Source organism: Nanorana parkeri, unplaced genomic scaffold, assembly GCF_000935625.1.
Source record: "Nanorana parkeri isolate BGI_ZX_2015 unplaced genomic scaffold, ASM93562v1 scaffold1138, whole genome shotgun sequence".
NCBI lineage: Eukaryota > Metazoa > Chordata > Amphibia > Anura > Dicroglossidae > Nanorana > Nanorana parkeri.
The window spans coordinates 382,486-403,658 of record NW_017307406.1 but is presented as its reverse complement, the minus strand read 5'-3'; the positions used below and the strand labels follow the sequence as shown (position 1 = coordinate 403,658).

General features: G+C 41.3%; 1 protein-coding gene and 1 long non-coding RNA gene across 2 annotated transcripts in view; both read left to right on the top strand.

Moving 5' to 3' along the window:
• CUNH7orf57 (chromosome unknown C7orf57 homolog) overlaps positions 1 to 11,085 on the top strand; it is a 31,372-nt gene extending 20,287 nt beyond the window's left edge. The window contains exons 5-7 of the mRNA XM_018568108.1: positions 7,533 to 7,645; positions 10,846 to 10,970; positions 11,081 to 11,085. Of these exons, the coding sequence (XP_018423610.1) occupies positions 7,533 to 7,645; positions 10,846 to 10,970; positions 11,081 to 11,085 (243 nt within the window). The remainder of the gene's footprint in view (positions 1 to 7,532; positions 7,646 to 10,845; positions 10,971 to 11,080) is intronic.
• Positions 11,086 to 13,208: 2,123 nt separating this feature from the next.
• LOC108796612 lies at positions 13,209 to 18,668 on the top strand. Its single transcript, XR_001941817.1, has 3 exons — positions 13,209 to 13,320; positions 13,407 to 13,412; positions 18,656 to 18,668. It is a non-coding gene; the product is annotated as an uncharacterized LOC108796612 (long non-coding RNA).
• Positions 18,669 to 21,173: the final 2,505 nt, after the last annotated feature.

The following is a 21,173-nucleotide window of genomic DNA, read 5'->3' as shown; positions in this document are numbered from 1 at the left end:
GTGCTCGCTCATCCCTCCCCTTTCCTGCCCTGCCAGGCCAATGCCCGGATCAAGGGTCTGGTTGGGAATTTTTCTTTCCATTTTTTGGTGTTGGGGATCCCCCTTAAAAGTCCTACCAGACCTAAAGGGCCTGGAATTACTTTTGGTGGAAGCCTCACGCACTATTTATAAAAAAAATTTTAACTGGGGGTCCCTCCTAACTTTCCTGCCAGATGGCCGCGTACAGCAGAGGGCACCGCGGGCTCGCAGGGACAAGGTAAGTGACACGTTTCTGTGCATTCCCGAGTCTGGCTTGTGGTTACCGCTCTTGGTACTGAAAATTAACCCCGAGCCAGACTCGGGCATACCGCCAGGGAGGTTAAAGTGCAATTGAAGGCCATTGTGGCAAAAAAGCTGACAGGGGGTTGTAACCCTCCCTTTCTCTATCCAAAACAAAACATTTTGGCTTCAGTTCTACTTTAATTAGCTATCTTAAATACTCTAGCAGAGTAGATACCTGAATACCCATTCATAGTCTTGTTTTATTTTAAACCTAAAGCTGAACTGCCAAGGACCAAAATCTATTCATAATTAATAATTTTTGCTGTGATAAAACTCTATTAATAACAAGTATTTGCACACATGTATAAAAGGATTCCAACAAAAAAAAACATATCATGTCTGATGTCTGCCCAATTGTGATGTCATTCTGTACAATAATATGCTGGTTGCGGGATTAAGGGAGAATGATAGGTTCTCTATAGTGAAATATAGTGTAATACACTCATCCCCTTACTTATAGCCAATGTCTGAAACTGCAGATGTCACACGTTGGCTCTATTGATGGAGAATTGGGCAATCACGTACCGCTGATGGAGAATTGGGCAATCACGTACTGCTGATCGAGAATTGGGCAATCACATACCGCTGATCTCTCATTTCACGATCTTCTGTCAGTCACTGCTCCCTGCAGGGATTCCCCCCTCCCCTCTCCGTTACTCCAGCCCTGACTAGAGGGACAAATAGAAATACTTCCTTATCTGCTGCAGGATTGAGATGGAGTGCATTCTGAGGATTGTAGTTTCAGACTATCCCAGGCAGATGTGGTATTCCAGCCTAATCAGACTCCTGGTGCATGCTCTTCCAGATCAACCAGCACACATGTAATGCATACTTCACTTTTTTTTAATCCTGACCACTTGACAGTCAGGCCTGGATCAGAGTTGCACCAACATACTATTAAAGGTCAGATCTCTGCTAGCAACCTTCCAAGGACTGTTTCCACACATTCTTTGATTGAGACATTTGTATAGACTTTTTCTCATATGGCTTCCCCTGTGCATCCACCTGTACCTCCTGTGAGATTTGAATTTGGTTCTCTCAGCAATTCAGAAACTGTCCTTATAACCTAACGGGGATATTCCTCCTTCCACTCTCACTCACAAGGTTGTTTTCCGTTTTGCCATCACCTCTACAAGGTGTGTGTCTGAACTGGGAGCTTAACCCTTTTTGGTCTTGCACAAGGATAAGGTGGCGCTAAGGCCTATAGACTCCGGACTCTCACCTTAACCAGGGAGCTGTGATCTCATCCCCCTATCTGGTACCTAAGAAGGAGATTTTGTTAACTAGCCAGTGTTCTCTGCGCCCTTTCTTGGTTTTTTGAATATTTACAGCTTTCATATATGCAATTCATGTATTTAGCAGTATGCCTGGAGTTAAAATTTCATGCAGGTGCTCAGAAGCAATTATGCAAACAGTTAATTGTTAAAATGCGCGATATCGCGGCGGAAATCGCGCGACAATTCGCTATATGTGAACGGGGCCTTATTGTCAATATGCCCTCTTTGTCATCCCTGATGGTCTCCGTAAAGGCAAACCAGCTTCTTATTCCCCTGTTGCTCAGTGGACATATCATCATTCAAGCTTCTGGTCTTGAAGATCGGGTTCCACCCTTTCCTATCAAAGCACACTCTACTAGATCTTTGAGTGCGCATCAGGCAACTGTTTTCCAGATTTGCAAGGCTGCCACCTGGTCTTCTGTTCACACATTCTCTAGGTTTTACCAGGTGGATATTCAGGCTTTTTCTGATGCCAACTTTGGGCATAAGGCCCTTCAGGTGGCTTTGTGAGCTACGGGCAGTCCTTAATTTGTTTATAGTTGGGTTTGTTAGCATTTTGTTCACTGTGTTGCCCACCCCGCAGCTGGACTGCTTTTAGATATCCTAAATGTCTCTAAATCCTGTGTCCCTCAATGATCGAAAAAGAAAGCAGGATTTTTTTGTACTCCCTGTCAGTTCTTTTCCTTGAAGTTCTTTGAGGGACACAGTTCTCTCTGTGTTTATGGTCTGGCACTCTTTACTGCTCTGTTACAAAACCGAGGCATGCTGGGTGTGGGAGGGATTACACCATTTTTGTTTGCCAGTGTCCAAAACCTCCTGTAGATGGCAGTATAACTCAAATGTCACTGAATTTTGTGTCCCTCAAACTCAAAGAAAATAATTTTAAAGTGAGTTAAAAAAATCCTGTTATATCCTTAAATGCAAGCTGTTTAGGGAGAAGCAGCACAAGGAGTCAGATGTGCTGTAGTACTTATATGAGGAAAGAGAATAACAGAAAGATGCGCTTATCAGTATGTTTTATTCTTTCCAGTTCAGTCATAGGCTGGACGGAAGGGGCAGGATCGGCTGCCACAGCCCTATCCAACACCCGGTTCCTGTCTGAATGATCCCTCTCCAACACGTCATTGGATTCGACTTACGGCATCTGCCAGCTGCTTCTGCACATGGTCCCCAGCAGATCTGACAGTTACCGCTCGCTGAGACACACACAGCTGCGGCTGTTACAGCCCCGTCCATTGTCCGCTGCCCATTGCCGACACCACAGCGATCCCCCTGCCTCTCTCCCACACCGCACAGACCCCTCACGGCACTTCGGACGAAGTCCCCTCTTCTCATCTACACTCTCCCGTGGATATACCTCTTGGATTAATACATCGATCACAGTCGGACACCACACCACGAGTGCCCCGATCCTCCATACCGGCCGTCCATCTCCAGATCCTGGCATTCACACGTAAGTGCCACCACCTTCAGTTTTTCATCACTACTTTGTTAACTAGCCAGTGTTCTCTGCGCCCTTTCTTGGTTTTTTGAATATTTACAGCTTTCATATATGCAATTCATGTATTTAGCAGTATGCCTGGAGTTAAAATTTCATGCAGGTGCTCAGAAGCAATTATGCAAACAGTTAATTGTTGGATCTTTTGTGAAAACTGATATGCCATCTTAAACAGGATTATGCAAAGAAAAAGAAAATAAATAAATATATATATATCTGTTAATGCTCCTAAAAAAAAAGCACTTTTTATAATATGTCACAGAGATTCAAATGGTGGTATTTGCATGCTACATAGTGTAACATTGACATATTTACTGCATAACTTTAGGTACAAATTGTAATAACAAAGGGCTTGTTTTTTTCCTGACAGTTATTCAGCTAAGGTTTGTTCTACAGAATCATCATTGTCAGGGTTTAAAGAAGACGAACCACATTTTCCACACTAACTAGTGTGGGTGGACATCTTGGCTGACAGTCTCTAATATGGTTATGTAGTGTTGACTTGAGTTAATTTTAAGCAACGTTTTGTTAAATTTAAGATTCTTCTTATGTTACTCTTCTATCAATATATTCTTTTAAAATAAATCATTGTTCCATTGTCTTTTGAATGCTCTACATTTTTATTTCAGACCCAGCTTGTCACTAGAGGTGAGGTTCAGGTTCACCACAAACTGGAACTGAACTTCAGCTGTTTGCAGGTTGCCCACCCACATGCTGAACCTTCAGCTGCTGCAGTCCAAAGTTGTGCATTTAGTGGTGGCATCACTGCTGCCACTAAATGACAACTTCCTGCTAAGAGCCATCCGGGGAACAATTCCCATTGTGGGTTGCACCATAACAACCAATGACACCACTAAGCGTTATCGGTTGCTATGTTGCAGATTCTCACCAGCGTCATTACAACCAACTATGCCACTGCCAGCAAACTTGTTTCAAATTGTACATGATCGTATTTGCTCAATGTCAAGTAGTGTGGCTTATCACCTGCACTCCATATACGACTATGTAGGCCTTTCTCTTTCTGAATAGCGGTGCTTGTAGTGATGACACCAATGGTGCCGTTTGTTCTCACAATATGGATGAAAGGAATCACCAGCACTCACAGGATGAGAAATTTTTGTTCATTTTTATTGAACATGTGGCACGTGTCAATCAAACGAAGGGGGCCAAGCAGGGCAATGTCACATAGTTACTATGTCACCCTGAAGAAAGGACCCTGTGTGGCCCCAAAACAGTTTGATTGACGCATGTGATGCACATTCAATAAAAATGAACAAGAATTTTTTTTTTTGTACTCCCTGTCAGTTCTTTTCCTTGAAGTTCTTTGAGGGACACAGTTCTCTCTGTGTTTATGGTCTTGCTCTCTTTACTGCTCTGTTACAAAACCGAGGCATGCTGGGTGTGGGAGGGATTACACCATTTTTGTTTGCCAGTGTCCAAAACCTCCTGTAGATGGCAGTATAACTCAAATGTCACTGAATTTTGTGTCCCTCAAACTCAAAGAAAATAATTTTAAAGTGAGTTAAAAAAATCCTGTTATATCCTTAAATGCAAGCTGTTTAGGGAGAAGCAGCACAAGGAGTCAGATGTGCTGTAGTACTTATATGAGGAAAGAGAATAACAGAAAGATGCGCTTATCAGTATGTTTTATTCTTTCCAGTTCAGTCATAGGCTGGACGGAAGGGGCAGGAGACCTGTTTGTGTTCTTTAACTGCAGTAGCAGGTCATCTGCCAGACAGGGCTGTTCAGTGTGACAGGGCTACATAAATCTCAAGACTGGATGAACAGAAATATAAATTAATTGGAAGGTACAGCTTTCATATATAGATGAGCCATCCGGGGAACAATTCCCATTGTGGGTTGCACCATAACAACCAATGACACCACTAAGCGTTATCGGTTGCTATGTTGCAGATTCTCACCAGCGTCATTACAACCAACTATGCCACTGCCAGCAAACTTGTTTCAAATTGTACATGATCGTATTTGCTCAATGTCAAGTAGTGTGGCTTATCACCTGCACTCCATATACGACTATGTAGGCCTTTCTCTTTCTGAATAGCGGTGCTTGTAGTGATGACACCAATGGTGCCGTTTGTTCTCACAATATGGATGAAAGGAATCACCAGCACTCACAGGATGAGAAATTTTTGTTCATTTTTATTGAACATGTGGCACGTGTCAATCAAACGAAGGGGGCCAAGCAGGGCAATGTCACATAGTTACTATGTCACCCTGAAGAAAGGACCCTGTGTGGCCCCAAAACAGTTTGATTGACGCATGTGATGCACATTCAATAAAAATGAACAAGAATTTTGCATCCTGTGAGTGCTGATGATTCCTTTCATCCGTATTTGCTAAATGACGTCAGCTGGCTTCCCAGCTAGTTGTTGACATTTAGCAGCTGGCTGGGGAAATGCCACATACAAATAGAATGCAAAGTGGGTAGAATCATCCTGGCATGGTTTGTTGTGTTTTTGTCACAGGATGAATATTCAGACCCTCACACCCTCTCGGGGACCAGATGTGGCGATAAGGCCCTTGTCCCCATTAACATGTGGACGTGGTGCCTTGCCAGGGGTCATACAGGAAAACTGTATTTTTTCTTGGAAGAGTGATGCTTTTTTAAATTTGTTTTAACTTTATCCTGATTGAGTTAAAGGGGTTCTAAACCCTCCGTTTTTTTGCCTATATCTACTGCTAGCAAGCAGTAGATATAGGCAAGAAGTAAAAAAAAAACCCCGCTTTAACTAGGTTTAAACTTACCTCGTTATAGCTGCGCGCTCCCGCACCGAGAATCAAGAACTGCTCGTACGGCCGCAAAGGATCTTGGGGCGGGAGCATGCGCAGTTCCGATTCTCGGTCGGGAGACGAGCAGAGACGCAAGGTAAGTCTATGGACGTGTGCACCCGCATGCAGACATCGCTAGATCGGAGGGGCCGAGCAGTCAGCGCTGGATCGGAGAGCCGCCGCACCGCTGGAGGAACAGATGAATACATCAGGAAAGAAGAAGATCGGAATAAGAGACAAAATTTCACGATTTCTGCCAGGATATGAAAACTTTTGACACAACTGTATGTCTCCAAATGATTGTCTGGTAATCTGATTTCCATGATGACAACCTAGATCCATTTAATTCAGCAGCAAGTCATTACCCTTTCTGACCCCCACTGTAAATCAACATCCTCCCAGCACGTACCCTGTGCCAATAGGGTGTAAAATAAAGTCCTGTGCTTACACCTGCTGCACCCCCTGGAGATCACTCTGTGACTCACTGAATTCAGAAGTGCTCAACTCTAGGCATTTCTGGATAAGAGCTGTCAAAATACCAGCACAGATAATGGGTGTACAAGCAGGACCTGGTCTGTTACTAGTGACAGGGGAGACCTCGGGGATCTAGTAAATCTTTGATATCTCCACAAAGAGTACCTGTCACTAATATTACACGGAGGGCTTATGTAATGAATTACAAAAAAAATTAATTCAAAAGATCCCGCTCCCCACACATGCACACAAACATGTACACAGTCAGGACGTACATACGTAGTGATTATCACAAAGAGAGAATATTTTTTGGGTTTTCATTGTAGTTTAAAATCTAAATTAATGGGTGGTAATGGTTTCTAATTAAACTACTTCTTACAATTTTGAATAGTTTTTTTGCCAACTTCCCAAGCACTTGAAAATATTTGTTATTCTTTTAGTCGTCTTTTAGTTGTCACAGTTTAATTTTAACCCGTGTGCAATGGCCCTCCTGTACATTAGTGCCATCCCAGGCTGATCAGTGAATTACAGCTATTGCGCTAGAAAATGCCTAATATCTAGAAATCAAACATTTACGCATTGTTTATTGACCTTACAACACTGACTTTTGTATTAAAACTTACACATATTCGGGGGCCTTGTACTCAGAATAAAGAGTAGAAAGTAATTAAGTGATTTGGTTTTAAATAGTATTAATTGTACAAAACATGTTACACACTAAGCAATTTTGTTTACATGTGTGCCCATTTTGCTTTCTATTACAAACAAAATTATGGTTACTTTAAAAAAAAATACTAAATTAAGGTGCTAACAAAATACTTTAAATATCATTTTGTTGTGCAAAATGGTTTAATAGAAGTTGCGGAGTGAACTGTTGCATACCAGAATGTCAAAATGTACTGTGGTCACAACGGTTTGGATTATCGAGGGACTTGAAAGTATTAAAGAAAACATGCTTTTGCCCATGTAAGGCAAAGCAACAGGGTTGCATCAATGGCGTCCTCCACTGCAGCACATCATGGTTGCTTCTACTGGAGGTTGTTAGTCAGGCAGAGCTTGCTATAGATACTGAAAGACAGTCAGATGATGCGTGCAGGATTTCATGATTTGAAAAATGCAATCCTAGCATTTGCCTTGCCTTTTAAATATTATAAATAAATGTCATTCTTTAGGTGAAGCTGCCTGCAATAAAACATGACAGCAATGTGACTGCATCTGGTAAAGGACCTCTTCCCCCAAAGACCAGGCATGATAAGCCTGGAAAAAAATGTTTCTTTCCACCGATGTAAGTATGTATTGTAGATGCATTGCGGTGTTAGATAAACTAGCTTTAACTTGATTATTAATCATTTGAAAATTGTAATGTCAGTGTGGTAAAATTATACAATAGGTGCAGAAAAAACCACATTAACATGAAGTGCTTTTTAGAATAATTTATGATGTGTTTTTCTTGTTGCCATTGTAACAAATGCTAATACACATTTTATTATAAGTACATTTATATTTTATATTCTTTAGCACATGGATCGTCACATTTTGGGCTTCTCATTGTACATCTGGAATGTCCCCAGTATAGCACACTTTGTATATGTATTTAAAAAAAATTGAATTGGCACACATTATTGCAGTAACAATGTAATTCTTTATTTTGTATTCTAACTATATCCCAACCTACTTTTTTTTGTCAGTTAAAGAAGAACTCTGGGCAGAAATTGTATTTACCCTTGCAGTGGAAAACTTCTTGTTTTTTCCCAGGGTAAAAAAAAAAAAGTTTACTCACCCTATCTTCAGAGACGGTCGACCCTTAGACCGGTCCCTGGAACATCTCTCCTCCTCCTGTGCAGCGGTCTAGGAATCCTGGAGTCAGTGCAGTGCAGGAGGAGACAGGCTGGAGGCAGCGCTGCCAGCTCCAAGGATTGGAGTAGCCCCACTGCAGGGGTCAATAACATTTCTGCCTGGAGTTCTTCTTTAAAATATGTAAGCAGGTAGATGGTGAAATGTGACATGTCTTTTTCTCGCTGTCTCCCATTTGTATAATATAATCTCTGCAGCACTCCTAGTGAACTACCTACATATCACTTGAATAACCACATATATCAATGAATATCATATATATTAATTACAATCAATACAAAAACAATGAACAGACAAAATACTTAATAAACAACAATCTTTTGTGGGGCTACAAAACACAGTAAGCCCTATACAAACTAAATAATCCACATTGTTTCACTCCTCTGTCATGCCATCAGCTTGCAGGATTGGTCATTTTCTCCATGCCTAACTTACTCCCCATTACATAATGAGAGATTATGATTGCTCTATTAGCTCCAACCTGGATAAATAACCCTGCAACTGACATGTTTCGATAAAAATATTGACTTTTGCAACTGCAGCAGCTGTTAGGTGTTTCTATCATCTAAAATAGTGCTTCATGTATTACATATTTATTATCTGCTGTCTTCCATACCCCATGCCCTGCTGTGTTTTCTCCCCAGTCCACCTATTCATACCTGTGTGATCTTTATACTTTCCTTATATGTTTCCATAGCCTGGCAGAGGTCCATTGTCAAGTCAAGTAATGATTCAGTTATTCCAGACCCTACTTTTTTTCCGCAGATGCCTTTTGTATGTTCCTACCGTGTTACTTTGTATTTAGTTCCAATATACTTCTATCTTTACCCAATATCTTATACCAGCTTGCTGAACACTTATTCTGCTGTGAACCGGTATTATGGCTTACTTCTTTTATTACACTCTCTAGAGGCAGAGCCAGTTGTGCCTGCCCCTCCCCTGTCTGTTCCTCCAGTCCGCTCTGGAGGAAGGGAGGGGAAATCCCTGTGGGGAGCAGTGACTGACAGCCATCGCTCTCTACATTGAGAATATCAGGAACTGAGCGAACGGCGGTATGTTATTCCTCAGTTCCCGGTTAAAAGAGCCGACGTGTGACAGCTTCACTGTCACACCTCAGCTCTAATTATGGGGATGAGTGTAATTCACTCTCCCTATAATTCTCCTTTCAAGAATATAGTGGTGTCCTCTTTGCACCCCAGCCTGCTGAGTGGACAGTAAATAAACAGCAGTAGACTGAGGATGCCATGTCTCTGCTCACTCTTCCCTCTCCATGTTCCTTGTGAAGACATTTGCATGCAGCAAACCTGATTAGCTCCTGGTTACTCTTCCAGTTTAAGGCTGGGTTCACACCTGGGCGTACAAAATATGTGCATTTGCCGCACGTTTTAACGCGATTTGCGTTAAAAGAAACGCACGACCAACCATTTCCGAGGGCTATCCGTCTGTATCCTAATGGATACGGACGGCAAATACGCCCCAAATAAGCTCCTGTACTTCTTTGGGCGTAGGGCGTTTTACAGCGCGTTCCTACGCGCTGTAAAACGCCCAGGTGGGAACCATGCCCATAGGCAATTATTGGTTTTCACATGTTGAGCGTTTTACAGCGCTGTTGTATAGGGGATTGCATGAAGCTTACACTAAGTCAGGTACTTACACTAGCAGCATTTAAATAAGTATGTCATTATATCAAAATGAATAAAAAGCTGCATTCTGTTCCTTTTATATGTGCTTGGAGCTCAGCTTTAATTACTTATACAACTTCTACAAAAAAAATTGATGTTTGCGCAACACTCTCACCTGTTGTCAATCCCAATGCTGGCTCTGTTGACACATGTTCTACTTTTCATTTTTACCTCCTTTATTTTTGTTTACTTTTGTTGTGATTAAACTCCAGGTTCATTTTTAGCATTGTATCGGATGAGAGGGAGATACAGACTCTTGCTTTTATCAAGTGCACCTGTCAGTACCAGATTATGTAAAATGTAATAAAACAATATTAAAGAATAAAAACATCTGCACTATATTAGGCTGTTACCCAGCAAACATTTCAATATAAGCTGACAAATGTGCAAAAAGGCATTTATTTATTTTTTACACAAATGTTTAAAATTATATAATATTTTTTCAAGCTTAACATTGTACTACTAACATTGTACCACTGTAAAACCAAGTGCATAAAGAGAAAGGCGCAGCACCATCAGCAGGCTGGAGTGGTTTGTTGGCAAACAAACATCCAGCCTAAATGTGATCAGTATGAATCGGAATATGATCAGTTTCTACTGCAAGTTCTCAGATACAGTTTGCTCCCCAGCAAACCCTCAGGAGAACAGTGAGCATTCCCCTACTGACATAACCAAATCTCACTCCAAAATTTGGTGCGACTAGCAGTCTGTGGCAGCTGTGCATTAGATAATATCACACTGCAGCTATAAATCTGTGATTAGGCACAGTTGCATGGCAGAAATGGCACTGCTATTTTCAGAGTAAATAAAAGATGAAAGGTACAGCTTAGGCACAATTAGCTCAGTCTAAAAATGAGAAGATTCAAATGTTTATTAGATGCTTAAAAATGTATTGCACTGTTTATTTTTGTTTCCCTTCCTCACTGTCATTTTCTTGTTCACACTAAAGGCCAGGGAATAAAAATGATGCAGTAAATTTCAGCAAGTTGCTTAGCAATGGGTATGGAGATGATTGGCATCGTCATATGGATGAGCAAGAGAAGAAGGCTCCACAGAAGTCCAAGGCATTCAAGGGTAAGTGTCATATAAATTAAAGTATATCTAAACTGAAGAACAAAAATACAATAGTGTACATTGCAGCTTACCAGTTCTTATGTGGTGAATGCATGCATTTTCTTTTTCAGGCTAAGAGTATTTTATTTATATTTTATTTTACAAGTACACAAAAATACCTGTTAATCTTGTCAGAAATCAAGTTTACTGGTAACTCCCTGTCCTCTGACCTGATGCCTAAAACACATTTAAAATCTTATTAGCTTTCCCAGCTATCTTATGTGAAATAGAGAACACTTCCTCCCTCTAAGCACGGGTAAACTGCAATATATTATTATTATTTTTTGCTTTGTAGTGTAGATAGCGCTATATATATCGCTATACTCACTCACAGGTCCTGTAGCGGAGTCAAAGCATTAGCATTTTATTAATGTTTCAATGGTGCTCAGTCACCTAAAACAAAATGGTGAACAGACTAATAAACCAAAAACCCCATCCACCACCACAACCCCTGGTGATGACAATGAAGTATTAATGTGAAATTAAAGTCAAAAGGTTTTTAAGCTATTTTAAAAAGCTGGCTAAACCACTTACAATGGATGCTGGTTCTTGCTATCTTCCTGCAGAATCAGCTGGTCCCCTGAGCACTGACCTAATATCCTGTTTTCGGGTGGCTTCTCACCCTTGCAGGGTTCTATGGAGCCATCTTTGTGTGTGCTAGTAAGGTATATGTGTCTCCACAAACACACAGGAACATCAAGGCTAGGCACCCCCTTGCTCCCCCATTCCCACTCCTCCTTTCTCCAAGCTAGTAGATGGACAGCAGCTGAAGGCTACACTGTCCTTTGTGATCGGCACCGTACTGCACATGAAGTTCAGGGAAGCTGAGAGAGCTAGAGCCAGCCGTTTGTAAACATGATGACTGTAAGTGTTTGGGCAAAAATTTAAATAAATGCTTTGCAATGTATATTTGTGTGATCTAAATTAATTACTGAAATAAGTTTGAGGGTTTATTACTATTTTAATCAATATTTCATATACTTGCATGTATTCTCTACTTTGTCCGCTGTCATTGTTTATCTTTTCTAGTTTGTTATTCACTATTTCACACCTCATATTTGTCCATTTAGTGCACACGCGGGGTGGATTGGCCAATGCCATTATTTCTGGCTCCTTTGCTACTTGTCACTTGTGACTCTCTGCCATTATGTTGCCCTAGCACATTTGTTACACTTGTTACTTTGAAATGCTATGTTTTTTATTTGGGTGGTCTTTTCCTGTCTGGTATTTAAAATGTGCATGGGTGGCCATGTATTAGATTCTTTTTTTTTAGCTAGGACACAGTATATTGGGGTTTTTTTTCACGGGTTATAATGATTTGTTATTTTTGTGCGGTCTTTCTGAGCTCGACCCAGTATGTGTCTCTTTTTTCTTTGCACTGTGTAATGTCATCACTAGGGGGTATTGTTGGTTGCTGAGGTTTGAAAAAATTTTAATTGATTAATTTTGATTAATTATAACACACATACAGATCCAACTACATTGGCCTATACACATACAGCACAGCAATGAAGTAATAAAATGAACTAGGATCACACTAATCCAGCACGTTATTAATCTCACGTGTCCCACTTAATATGGCCGCCGCTTGAGTGGGGCAACTCAGAATAATAACGTGCTGGATTAGTGAACTAACAGCACAATATTTTTGTTTTCAATAAATAACTTAAACTGCCAAATGTTACAATAAATTGCATTTCTTTTATATATGGAAATATGTAAGTGTTCTATAAAGTATTATTGCAAGCAGTGCAATACGCATATAGAACACTATGCAATCGAGATTTTCCACAATGTCTAGACAAAAGACTTGAGGAATATCAAGGGGGTTCCCAATGGGGGAGGTGTATCCAGATAATCAAAGCAAAGTCATTTTCAGCTTAGGAGCTGATGGGTCATTTATTACATCTTTAGATAGTAATGGTGCTAATCTAAAAGCGATCCCCGAGAGCCAGATGGGCCTTTTCTGCCTGGTCATTGATGTGTTTGGTGATGATCCTCGGTGTAATCCTTTGTATGTGTATAGGACAATAGGCCTTGGCTGGCGCTCGTGCGTCGGCTAACGAAGGGAAGGGGGAGGAGTCCGGTGACATCACGGACATCAACGTCACCGGACTCCTCCCCCTTCCCTTCGTTAGCCGAGCATCAGAATGGGGAAGAAAGGGGATTTAAGCGACTTTGAACATGGCATGGTTGTTGGTTGCCAGATGGGCTAGTTTGAGTGTTTCAGCAACTGCTGATCTACTGGGATTTTCATACACAACCATCTCTAGGGTTCACAGAGAATGATCTGAAAAAGATAAAATATCCAGTGAGCGGCAGCTCTCTGGACAAGAATACCTTGTTGATGCCAGAGGGCAGAGGAGAATGGCCAGACTGGTTCAAGCTGATAGAAAGGCAACAGTAACTCAAATAACCACTTGTTGCATCCGAGGTATGCAGAAGATCTGAACACACACAACACATTGAACCTTGAAGCAGATGGGCTACAGCCACAGAAGACCACACCGAGTGCCACTTCTGTCAGCTAAGAACAGGAAACTGAGGCTACAGTTTGCAAGGGCTCACCAAAATTGGAAAATAGAAGATTGGAAAAACGCTGCCTGGTCTTATGGCAGTAGCCAGTAGGCGATAAAATTCCGCCGAATAACCATCTGGGCCGGGAGCTTTGCAAAGGGGGGAGTGTTTAATGACCTCCAGGATCTCTGGCATAGTGATATCGCCATTCAACCATTCGAGGTGCTGCCTGGTCTTATGAGTCTTGATTTCCACTGCAACATTTGGATGGTCGGGTCAGAACTTTATGTAAACAACATGAAAGCATGGATCCATCCTGCCTTGTATCAATAGTTCAGGCTGGGGGTGTTTCTTATCATGGATGTGCAGCCTACAAATCTGCACCAACTATGTCATGCTATCATGTCATTATGGACCAAACTCTCTAAGGAATGTTTCCATCACCTTGTTGAAACAATGCCACAAAAGATTAAAGCGATTCTGAAGACAAAAGGGGTCTGCTATCTCTTGACTCAATGGAATCTTTTTCATTTCGTGAAACCTTAACAAGGAATCTATCCAATGTGACATTGCATTGTCGTTAAACAGACTCATCGCTCGCACTGCTACAGGCCTTATTTGGGTGGCGCTTTTGTACAAAATGTTGCTCTTATGCAAAGACATTGCTTGTATATCAAGGCAACATTTTTCAGAAATGCTTGATATATTTGCATCTAGAAAGTCAGCCCGGCAATTAAAATTTCCAAAACGATATAAGCAATGGCAACCTTTCAGTAAAGGTTTCCTGTAAAGAATGATCAAACAGTTTGGAGATTGCCACTGCCAAGTGGGAACGTTTTAGCATTGCCAAGACTATAGAGTAGTTTGATTTTTGATAGATTGTGATCTTCAGAGCGTATGATAAATGGACTGGAATGTGAGCCATCTCATTACCTCTAATTCATATGGAGGAGGCAGACCTTGGCAGTTGAATATAGGAGAGGTTTAGGCCATTAAGGAAGTTGGGAGTCCATAATACAGGTAATATTTCTGTAGAAATCGGTTGAGTACAGCAACAAGTACTGCAGCACACAAAGTGTTGCACTCAGGGCTGTAAGGAATATAACATCAGATGACCATGCAGGGTACCTCAACTATTACTGGAAAACTAAAAAAAAACATGTCCTAAGAGCTAAAAACATCAGCAGATGACTAGAAAGGTATTAGAGCATCCTATGAACTTCAGTCCCAACAGAAGCAATATCGTGGTATGTTGCAATTGTGAAATAACCTTAAATAATAAGTCCAGTCTATCCTATTCCTGTCCAAAAGATTTCGAACAGACCGTTGTAGAAAGCAGGATGTACTTCTATAGGAATCCCTAGTGCCTTACTTGTTTTCAGTCATGGTCTTGGGGAACTTTGTGCTTTCTACACTTATGCTAAACCTATGCAGGGGCTGTCTACAGGTGAAACTCGAATAATTAGAATATCGTGCAAAGTTCATTTATTTCACTAATGCAACTTAAAAGGGGAAACTAATATATGCGATAGACTCATTACATGCAAAGCAAGATAATTCAATCCGTGATTTGTCATAATTGTGATGATTATGGCTTACAGCTCATGAAAACCCCAAGAACCCCAAATCCACAACCTCAAAAAAGTAGATTATTACATGCAATCAATAAAACAAGGATTGTACATAGAACAATATCGGACCTCTGAAAAGTACAAGCATGCATATGTACTCAGTACTTGGTTTGGGCCCCTTTTGCAGCACTTACTGCAATTACTTTTGCATGATATTCTAATTATTCGAGTTTCACCTGTATGTCTGAAAGTGTGTGAAATTCTAGTGATTGCATGAATGTATTGCAGCATAGAAACCATCATTTCTGGTTGCTGGAAGTAAAAACACTGAATGAGACAGTTATATGGAGCAAATGTTTCCTTTTGCCCGCTCCTCAAAATTAGTTAAAAAACTATTTTAGGCATGCTAAATGTAAACAGAGCATTGCGTACAGCAGGCTGGGCCTGTGAAGGTAGCTCTCAAAGCACAGAGAAAGAAAAGGCAAAGATAGTAGTTTATATTTGCAAAGTTAGTTGGTATCCTTGGTATATCAAAATAGCTAATGTTGTTTAAATGTTAGTTATCCTTTCATGTGATGGACACTCTCAATAACCAGTAGGAAAGTCTGGGAGGGGAGGGGATGGGGTTTATTTCAACTTTTATAGAAAAAGTCAAGATCAGCAAATTCACCTCCTTGCATTACTGGATATTTCATTTGCCTTGACTTGCAGTTTTTACTTAATTTACCCTCCGCTTATGCATTTATTTAATCATATGCTCAGTTCAAAAAGAATAGTTTACACAGTAGGTTTACATTAAAGGCAAAGTCCACCTTTTAGAAAGAAATAATAAACACACACACATTAATTTAAAAAAAATAATGCAGTATTTGTATGCATTAGAGGCAGTAAAGCAATGGAATCATGATCAGTGGATCGCGGGTCCAATGCTCTGACTCCTGCAGACTCTTCTTCCAGTCCATATCTGTGCTAGGGTTGCCACCTTTTCTTCAAGTGAAACCCAAACACTCTAGCGCTGTGCAGCTTTTTTTTGGAGAATACACAAGAGAGAGAGAGATGAGAGACAGCCAGGAAAAAGAGAGAGAGGAGAGACCGCCAGAAGAGAGTGTGAGGAGAGACAGCCAGGAGAGAGAGCGAGGAGAGACATTTATGGGATAGAGAGGAGAGACAGCCAAGAGAAAGAGCGAGGAAGGACATCCAGGGAAGCAAGCGAGGAGAGACAGCCAGGGGAGAGAATGAGGAGAGACAGCCAGGGGAGAGAGAGGAGAGACAGAGACAGTCAGGAGAGAGGAGAGACAGTCAGGAGAGAGGAGAGACAGTCAGGAGAGAGGAGAGACAGTCAGGAGAGAGGAGAGACAGTCAGGAGAGAGGAGAGACAGTCAGGAGAGAGGAGATACAGCCAGGAGAGAGGGGTGGCAGCCAGGAGAGAGAGAGAGAGAGACAGTCAGAAGAGAGAGGAGAGACAGCCAGGAGAGAGGGGAGAGAATGAGGAGAGACAGTCAGGAGAGAGGAGAGACAGTCAGGAGAGAGCAGAGACAGCCAGGAGAGAGGGGAGGCAGCCAGGAGATAGAGAGAGACAGAAGAGAGAGGAGAGACAGCCAGGAGAGAGGAGAGACAGCCAGGAGAGAGGGGAGACAGCCAGGAGAGAGGGGAGGCAGCCAGGAGATAGAGAGAGACAGAAGAGAGAGGGGAGACAGCCAGGAGAGAGAAGAGACAGTCAGGAGAGAGAGGAGAGGCAGCAAAGAGACAGCCAGTGGAGAGAATGAGGAGAGACAGCCAGGAGAGAGAGGAGAGACAGCCAGGAGAGAGGAGAGACAGTCAGTAGAGAGAGGAGAGACAGCGGGGAGTGAGGCATTTTTTTTCTGCAATGCCTCTTGAAAGTAAATATAAAACAAATCCCAACTGACATTATTGTATATCTAAAAATGATCCTTTCCAGAGATTTAAGCTGCAAAACTGTTTAAGAAAATCAAAAGCATGGCCCAGACACTGTCATGGTATAAGGAGGGGCGTCATCCTGCGTAAGCTCAGACACCTTCTCACACAGAGCTTAGACAGAGTTAGAACTTCAGGGGAATGGACCTGCAGGGGAGCTCAGGGAATATGAAGCTATGCATTCAAGAGACTTTGTCACCTGCTCTTTCATATAACAAATAAAAAAATTATTTTAAAAAGAACTCTAAGCAGAAGAAAACTTAACCTTTGCAGTGGGGCTACCCTCCAGTGCAAGAGTTAACTGCAAGGGTCTAAAATAACAAAGACATACTCAGCCAAACTTCAGTTCTGCCTGGCTGCTAGATCAGTCCCTGCAGCCTTTCTCACACACTCCTGCAACGGAATGTCCTCCGGTGTCCTCACGGCTAATACACTGTATTATGGATTCTTAAACCACTGGAATGAAGGGGAGAGAGGCTGCAGGCACCAGTCTAGCAGCCAGACGGGACCAAGGTTTGGGTGAGTATATATTTGTTATTTTAGACCCTAGACAAAAATGAGCCCTTGAAGTGACACTAAACTCAGCAGCTAAATCTTAATAATGCATTCAAGTGTCTTAACTATTAAGTGAAATGCACATTATTTGTGTATCATTCAGCTGTAGGTCCTCAAATCATCTCTGACACTGTCCTTCATTCTGGGTGGTGTCTACATTTGTCCCCCATGGTCCCTGTGTGTGGATTGTAAAGTAACCACCACTCCAAGCTCCCTCCTGTGATAGACTATAACTTTATTGCAAATGAGCTAATTAATCGTGAGGTTAAGATTAGAGATGATTAAGATATAACTCCCGAGTTTAGGGTCACTTTAACCCTTGCAGTGTTGAGGTAAGTTTTATTCTGCCCAGAATTTTTCTTTAAGTTTTCAATTCAAATGATTTACTTTTTCATTTTATCAGCCATTCACGTTTTGAAATTTTTTGTTTTTCAGATTTTGACTGACAAAATGCGTGTGAAGAATCAACAACATTCCTGTTTCATAGTTTGCTCACTGCATTGTTACAAAAGCAAAAATAATAGCATATTTTGAACATTTCTTAGTAACCCATCTAGAAGCACTCTATTTATTTCTCTTTACCTGTTTTAGTAGAAATGAAAAGAAAGTCATGTTTGACAGCTAAACTGCACTAGCAACAGCGATCTGATAAATAAACAGCATATCAGTAAAAACACAAAACAGCTATTTGTCACACTCATCAGCATCATCAATGGATGTAGTTAGCTAAACATAAAATGATGCTGTCACAATTTATATTGAAGCTGAACTCCAGGCAGATATACTGTAGACATCACTATTTAATCCAGTTGTTCTTTAAATAATTAGATGCTGTTTACATAGAACTAGCAAATTACTGATTGACCATAATTCAAATTCTTTGCCAGGTAACACTTTTCACATATACTGTATGTCTTTGAGCTGTTTACCTGGATTTCAGCTTCAGTGAATTTTGTGACACCAGGTATAAGGCTAGATAGTTCACAAAAAATCTAGCATGTAGATCCAAGGGATTCTTGTTTGCCTGCCTACTGCATAAGATATATGGACCGTTTGTAGTTATTTAAGAAAATTTGTGTGGTAACATTAAAATTTATATGAAATAATAAAGTAAGAAAAAAAAAAAGAGGTCCTGTGTTTTACTTCTAAACGTCCATGTCAGACTAGCAATCCTGTTATTGGTGGCAATTTGGCAGCAACAAGATTGATAATTGTGCTTCTATGGCGTTGCTTCCTTGCTTGCCAAAAAGCTGCAGAAGCTTGCTTGCCAGTGATGGAACAGTATGAGTAGAAGCAGGTAAGTGTTTTTGTTTTTTTTGCTTTCTTAGTGATCTTGTCTCTGGCATGGTTCCATTAACAACAAATTTGACTTGGGCCTAAAAGCAGCTATATATGTTGTTGGTTAAGTTACTGGCAAAGAAGTGAAATAGAGATCACTCACTTTGACAGAAATAAATGCTCCACATATGAAGGATCACAACATGAAATGGTAATAGCCTATGAGCAAAAACTACTCTACAACACATAACGGCTATTTAAGCATTTGTATGTAGTAACCAATAACCCATGTATCCTTTCAATTGGGGCCTATAAAGCAGTGAACTGAAAAATGTACTACCACCTGCCTGCACTTTGTGCAACTCAATGCTTCTTTACAATGACAGTCTGAAATGTCCCCTAAACATCTGTGGAACAGATACATTAGCCAGGCACACACACCATCTAATCCTTTTATCAGAAGTGATAACATATTAGACATTTTTTTTAAATAACATATCAGCAATTTAGATTGTGGAAAATCCTGCAGTACACTAGTATACAAAATGTAAAACTTTATAACTGAACTGAGAGCTGGCCCTCCTCCTCCAGTATCTTTTTATTTGCAAGTCACTATGTTGAGACGCCTTATCGGTGAATAGGAATGTGCAGTAGGTGGAAAGGAGCACAGCTAGGAAATGTCAAGATGTGCATACCAAAAGCAACTTGGGATTTGAGGCCCTTAAGTCACCTAAATCTAGGTTTCTGTATTGTATTCTTGCAGCCAGTGTACCATGCCCAAGTTACTGACAGGTGTGATTGGAAATTATGACATTCAATTATGTTTATCTGGATTGTTTGATTAATGTATTCATTTGTTCAATACTTAAAATTTTACTGTCAGAATGTTTGGCATTTAAGTGATACCCTTTATTGGCTAAAACAATATATTAAAGATGCAAGCTTTCAGGATTCCTTAAATCAGAAGTTTGGATACACGTCTTCTGCAGAAAATGTGAAAGCCACACAGCCACGCCAAGGCACCTCCATATAGTGCGGTCCTAACTCTAAACTATGAGAGTCTCCATCTTGGAGCACATAGGGCAGAAGATAAAATTGGGTGCAGGTTTGTCAGGAGGAAGCCCAACCTCCCTTAAAGGCGCAGATACGCACAAGGGACCCCGCACATCATAAGGGCAGCTGAGACCCCCCATGCGTCACTGCACCAAATCAGTCAAGCAAAACAAATGACAAACGCACTCATCAATTCGTTTACAGCAAGGTGCACACGGAAGGGCTTCAAACAGAAAAAAGTTTCCAGGCACACTCGCCAGCCAGCATGCAAAAAAAACTTGTGTAACCACTAAGGTTAAAAGCAGAGGTTTGGATACACGTCTTCTGCAGAAAATGTGTAAGCCGCACAGCCACGCCAAGGCACCTCCATATAGCGGTCCTAACTCTAAACTATGAGAGTCTCAATCTTGGAGCACATGGGGCAGAAGATGTTGTTTTGCTTGGTTGGAGATATTTCCCATAACTTCCTTTACTGCACGGCCAAAAAGTAAGAGGAGATATCTCTAAAGTGAGTAGAATCCTTCTCTTAGACAGTGATCACAGAAGCAAGTGTCCATTATTAACAGTTTTCACCTAACCATTTTTTCTGGTGACGACCATAAAATGTTGGCTTTCCTGCGATTTATTGGTACAATCCTGCATTTTAACAGTTCCTGTTATACTAAGGGGGTATTCACTAAAAAGCCAAAGGATATAGCCGTAGCTTTGGCTAATCCTTTGGCTCACTTCGGCTGCCAGTGCCCTCTCGCTCAGCCGAATCAAAGGGCTGCTGTACGGTTATTCACAATAGCCGGTACAGCAACTGAAGGCAGCCGAACAGCTCAGTCTAGTCGAACACATATGCTTGGGCTTGGCTGAGCCGAAGTCATAGCTGAAGCGGGGAGAATGGTCTGCCAAAGCAGACCGTTCTCCCTGCAAATGTAAACAAATAACAAAAAAAACGTTATGTGGTCCCACTTCCGATCCATACCAGATCCCTTAGGTCTAGTAGAAAAGTTAGGAGGGACCACTGATTTAAAAATAAAAAAGTGTGTGGGGTTAATCCCATAAGTCATACCAGGCCCTTTAAGTATGGTAGGAATTTTAAGGTAACCCCACCCCCCAAAAATGAGAAAAAAAATGTTGGGTCCCCCCAAAAATTCCCAACCAGACCCTTAATCCGGGCAGCATCCTGGCAGGTCAGAAAAGAGGGGGGGGACGACGACGACAAGTGAGCGGCCTCCCCTCCCTGCACCATACCAGGCCACAATCCCTC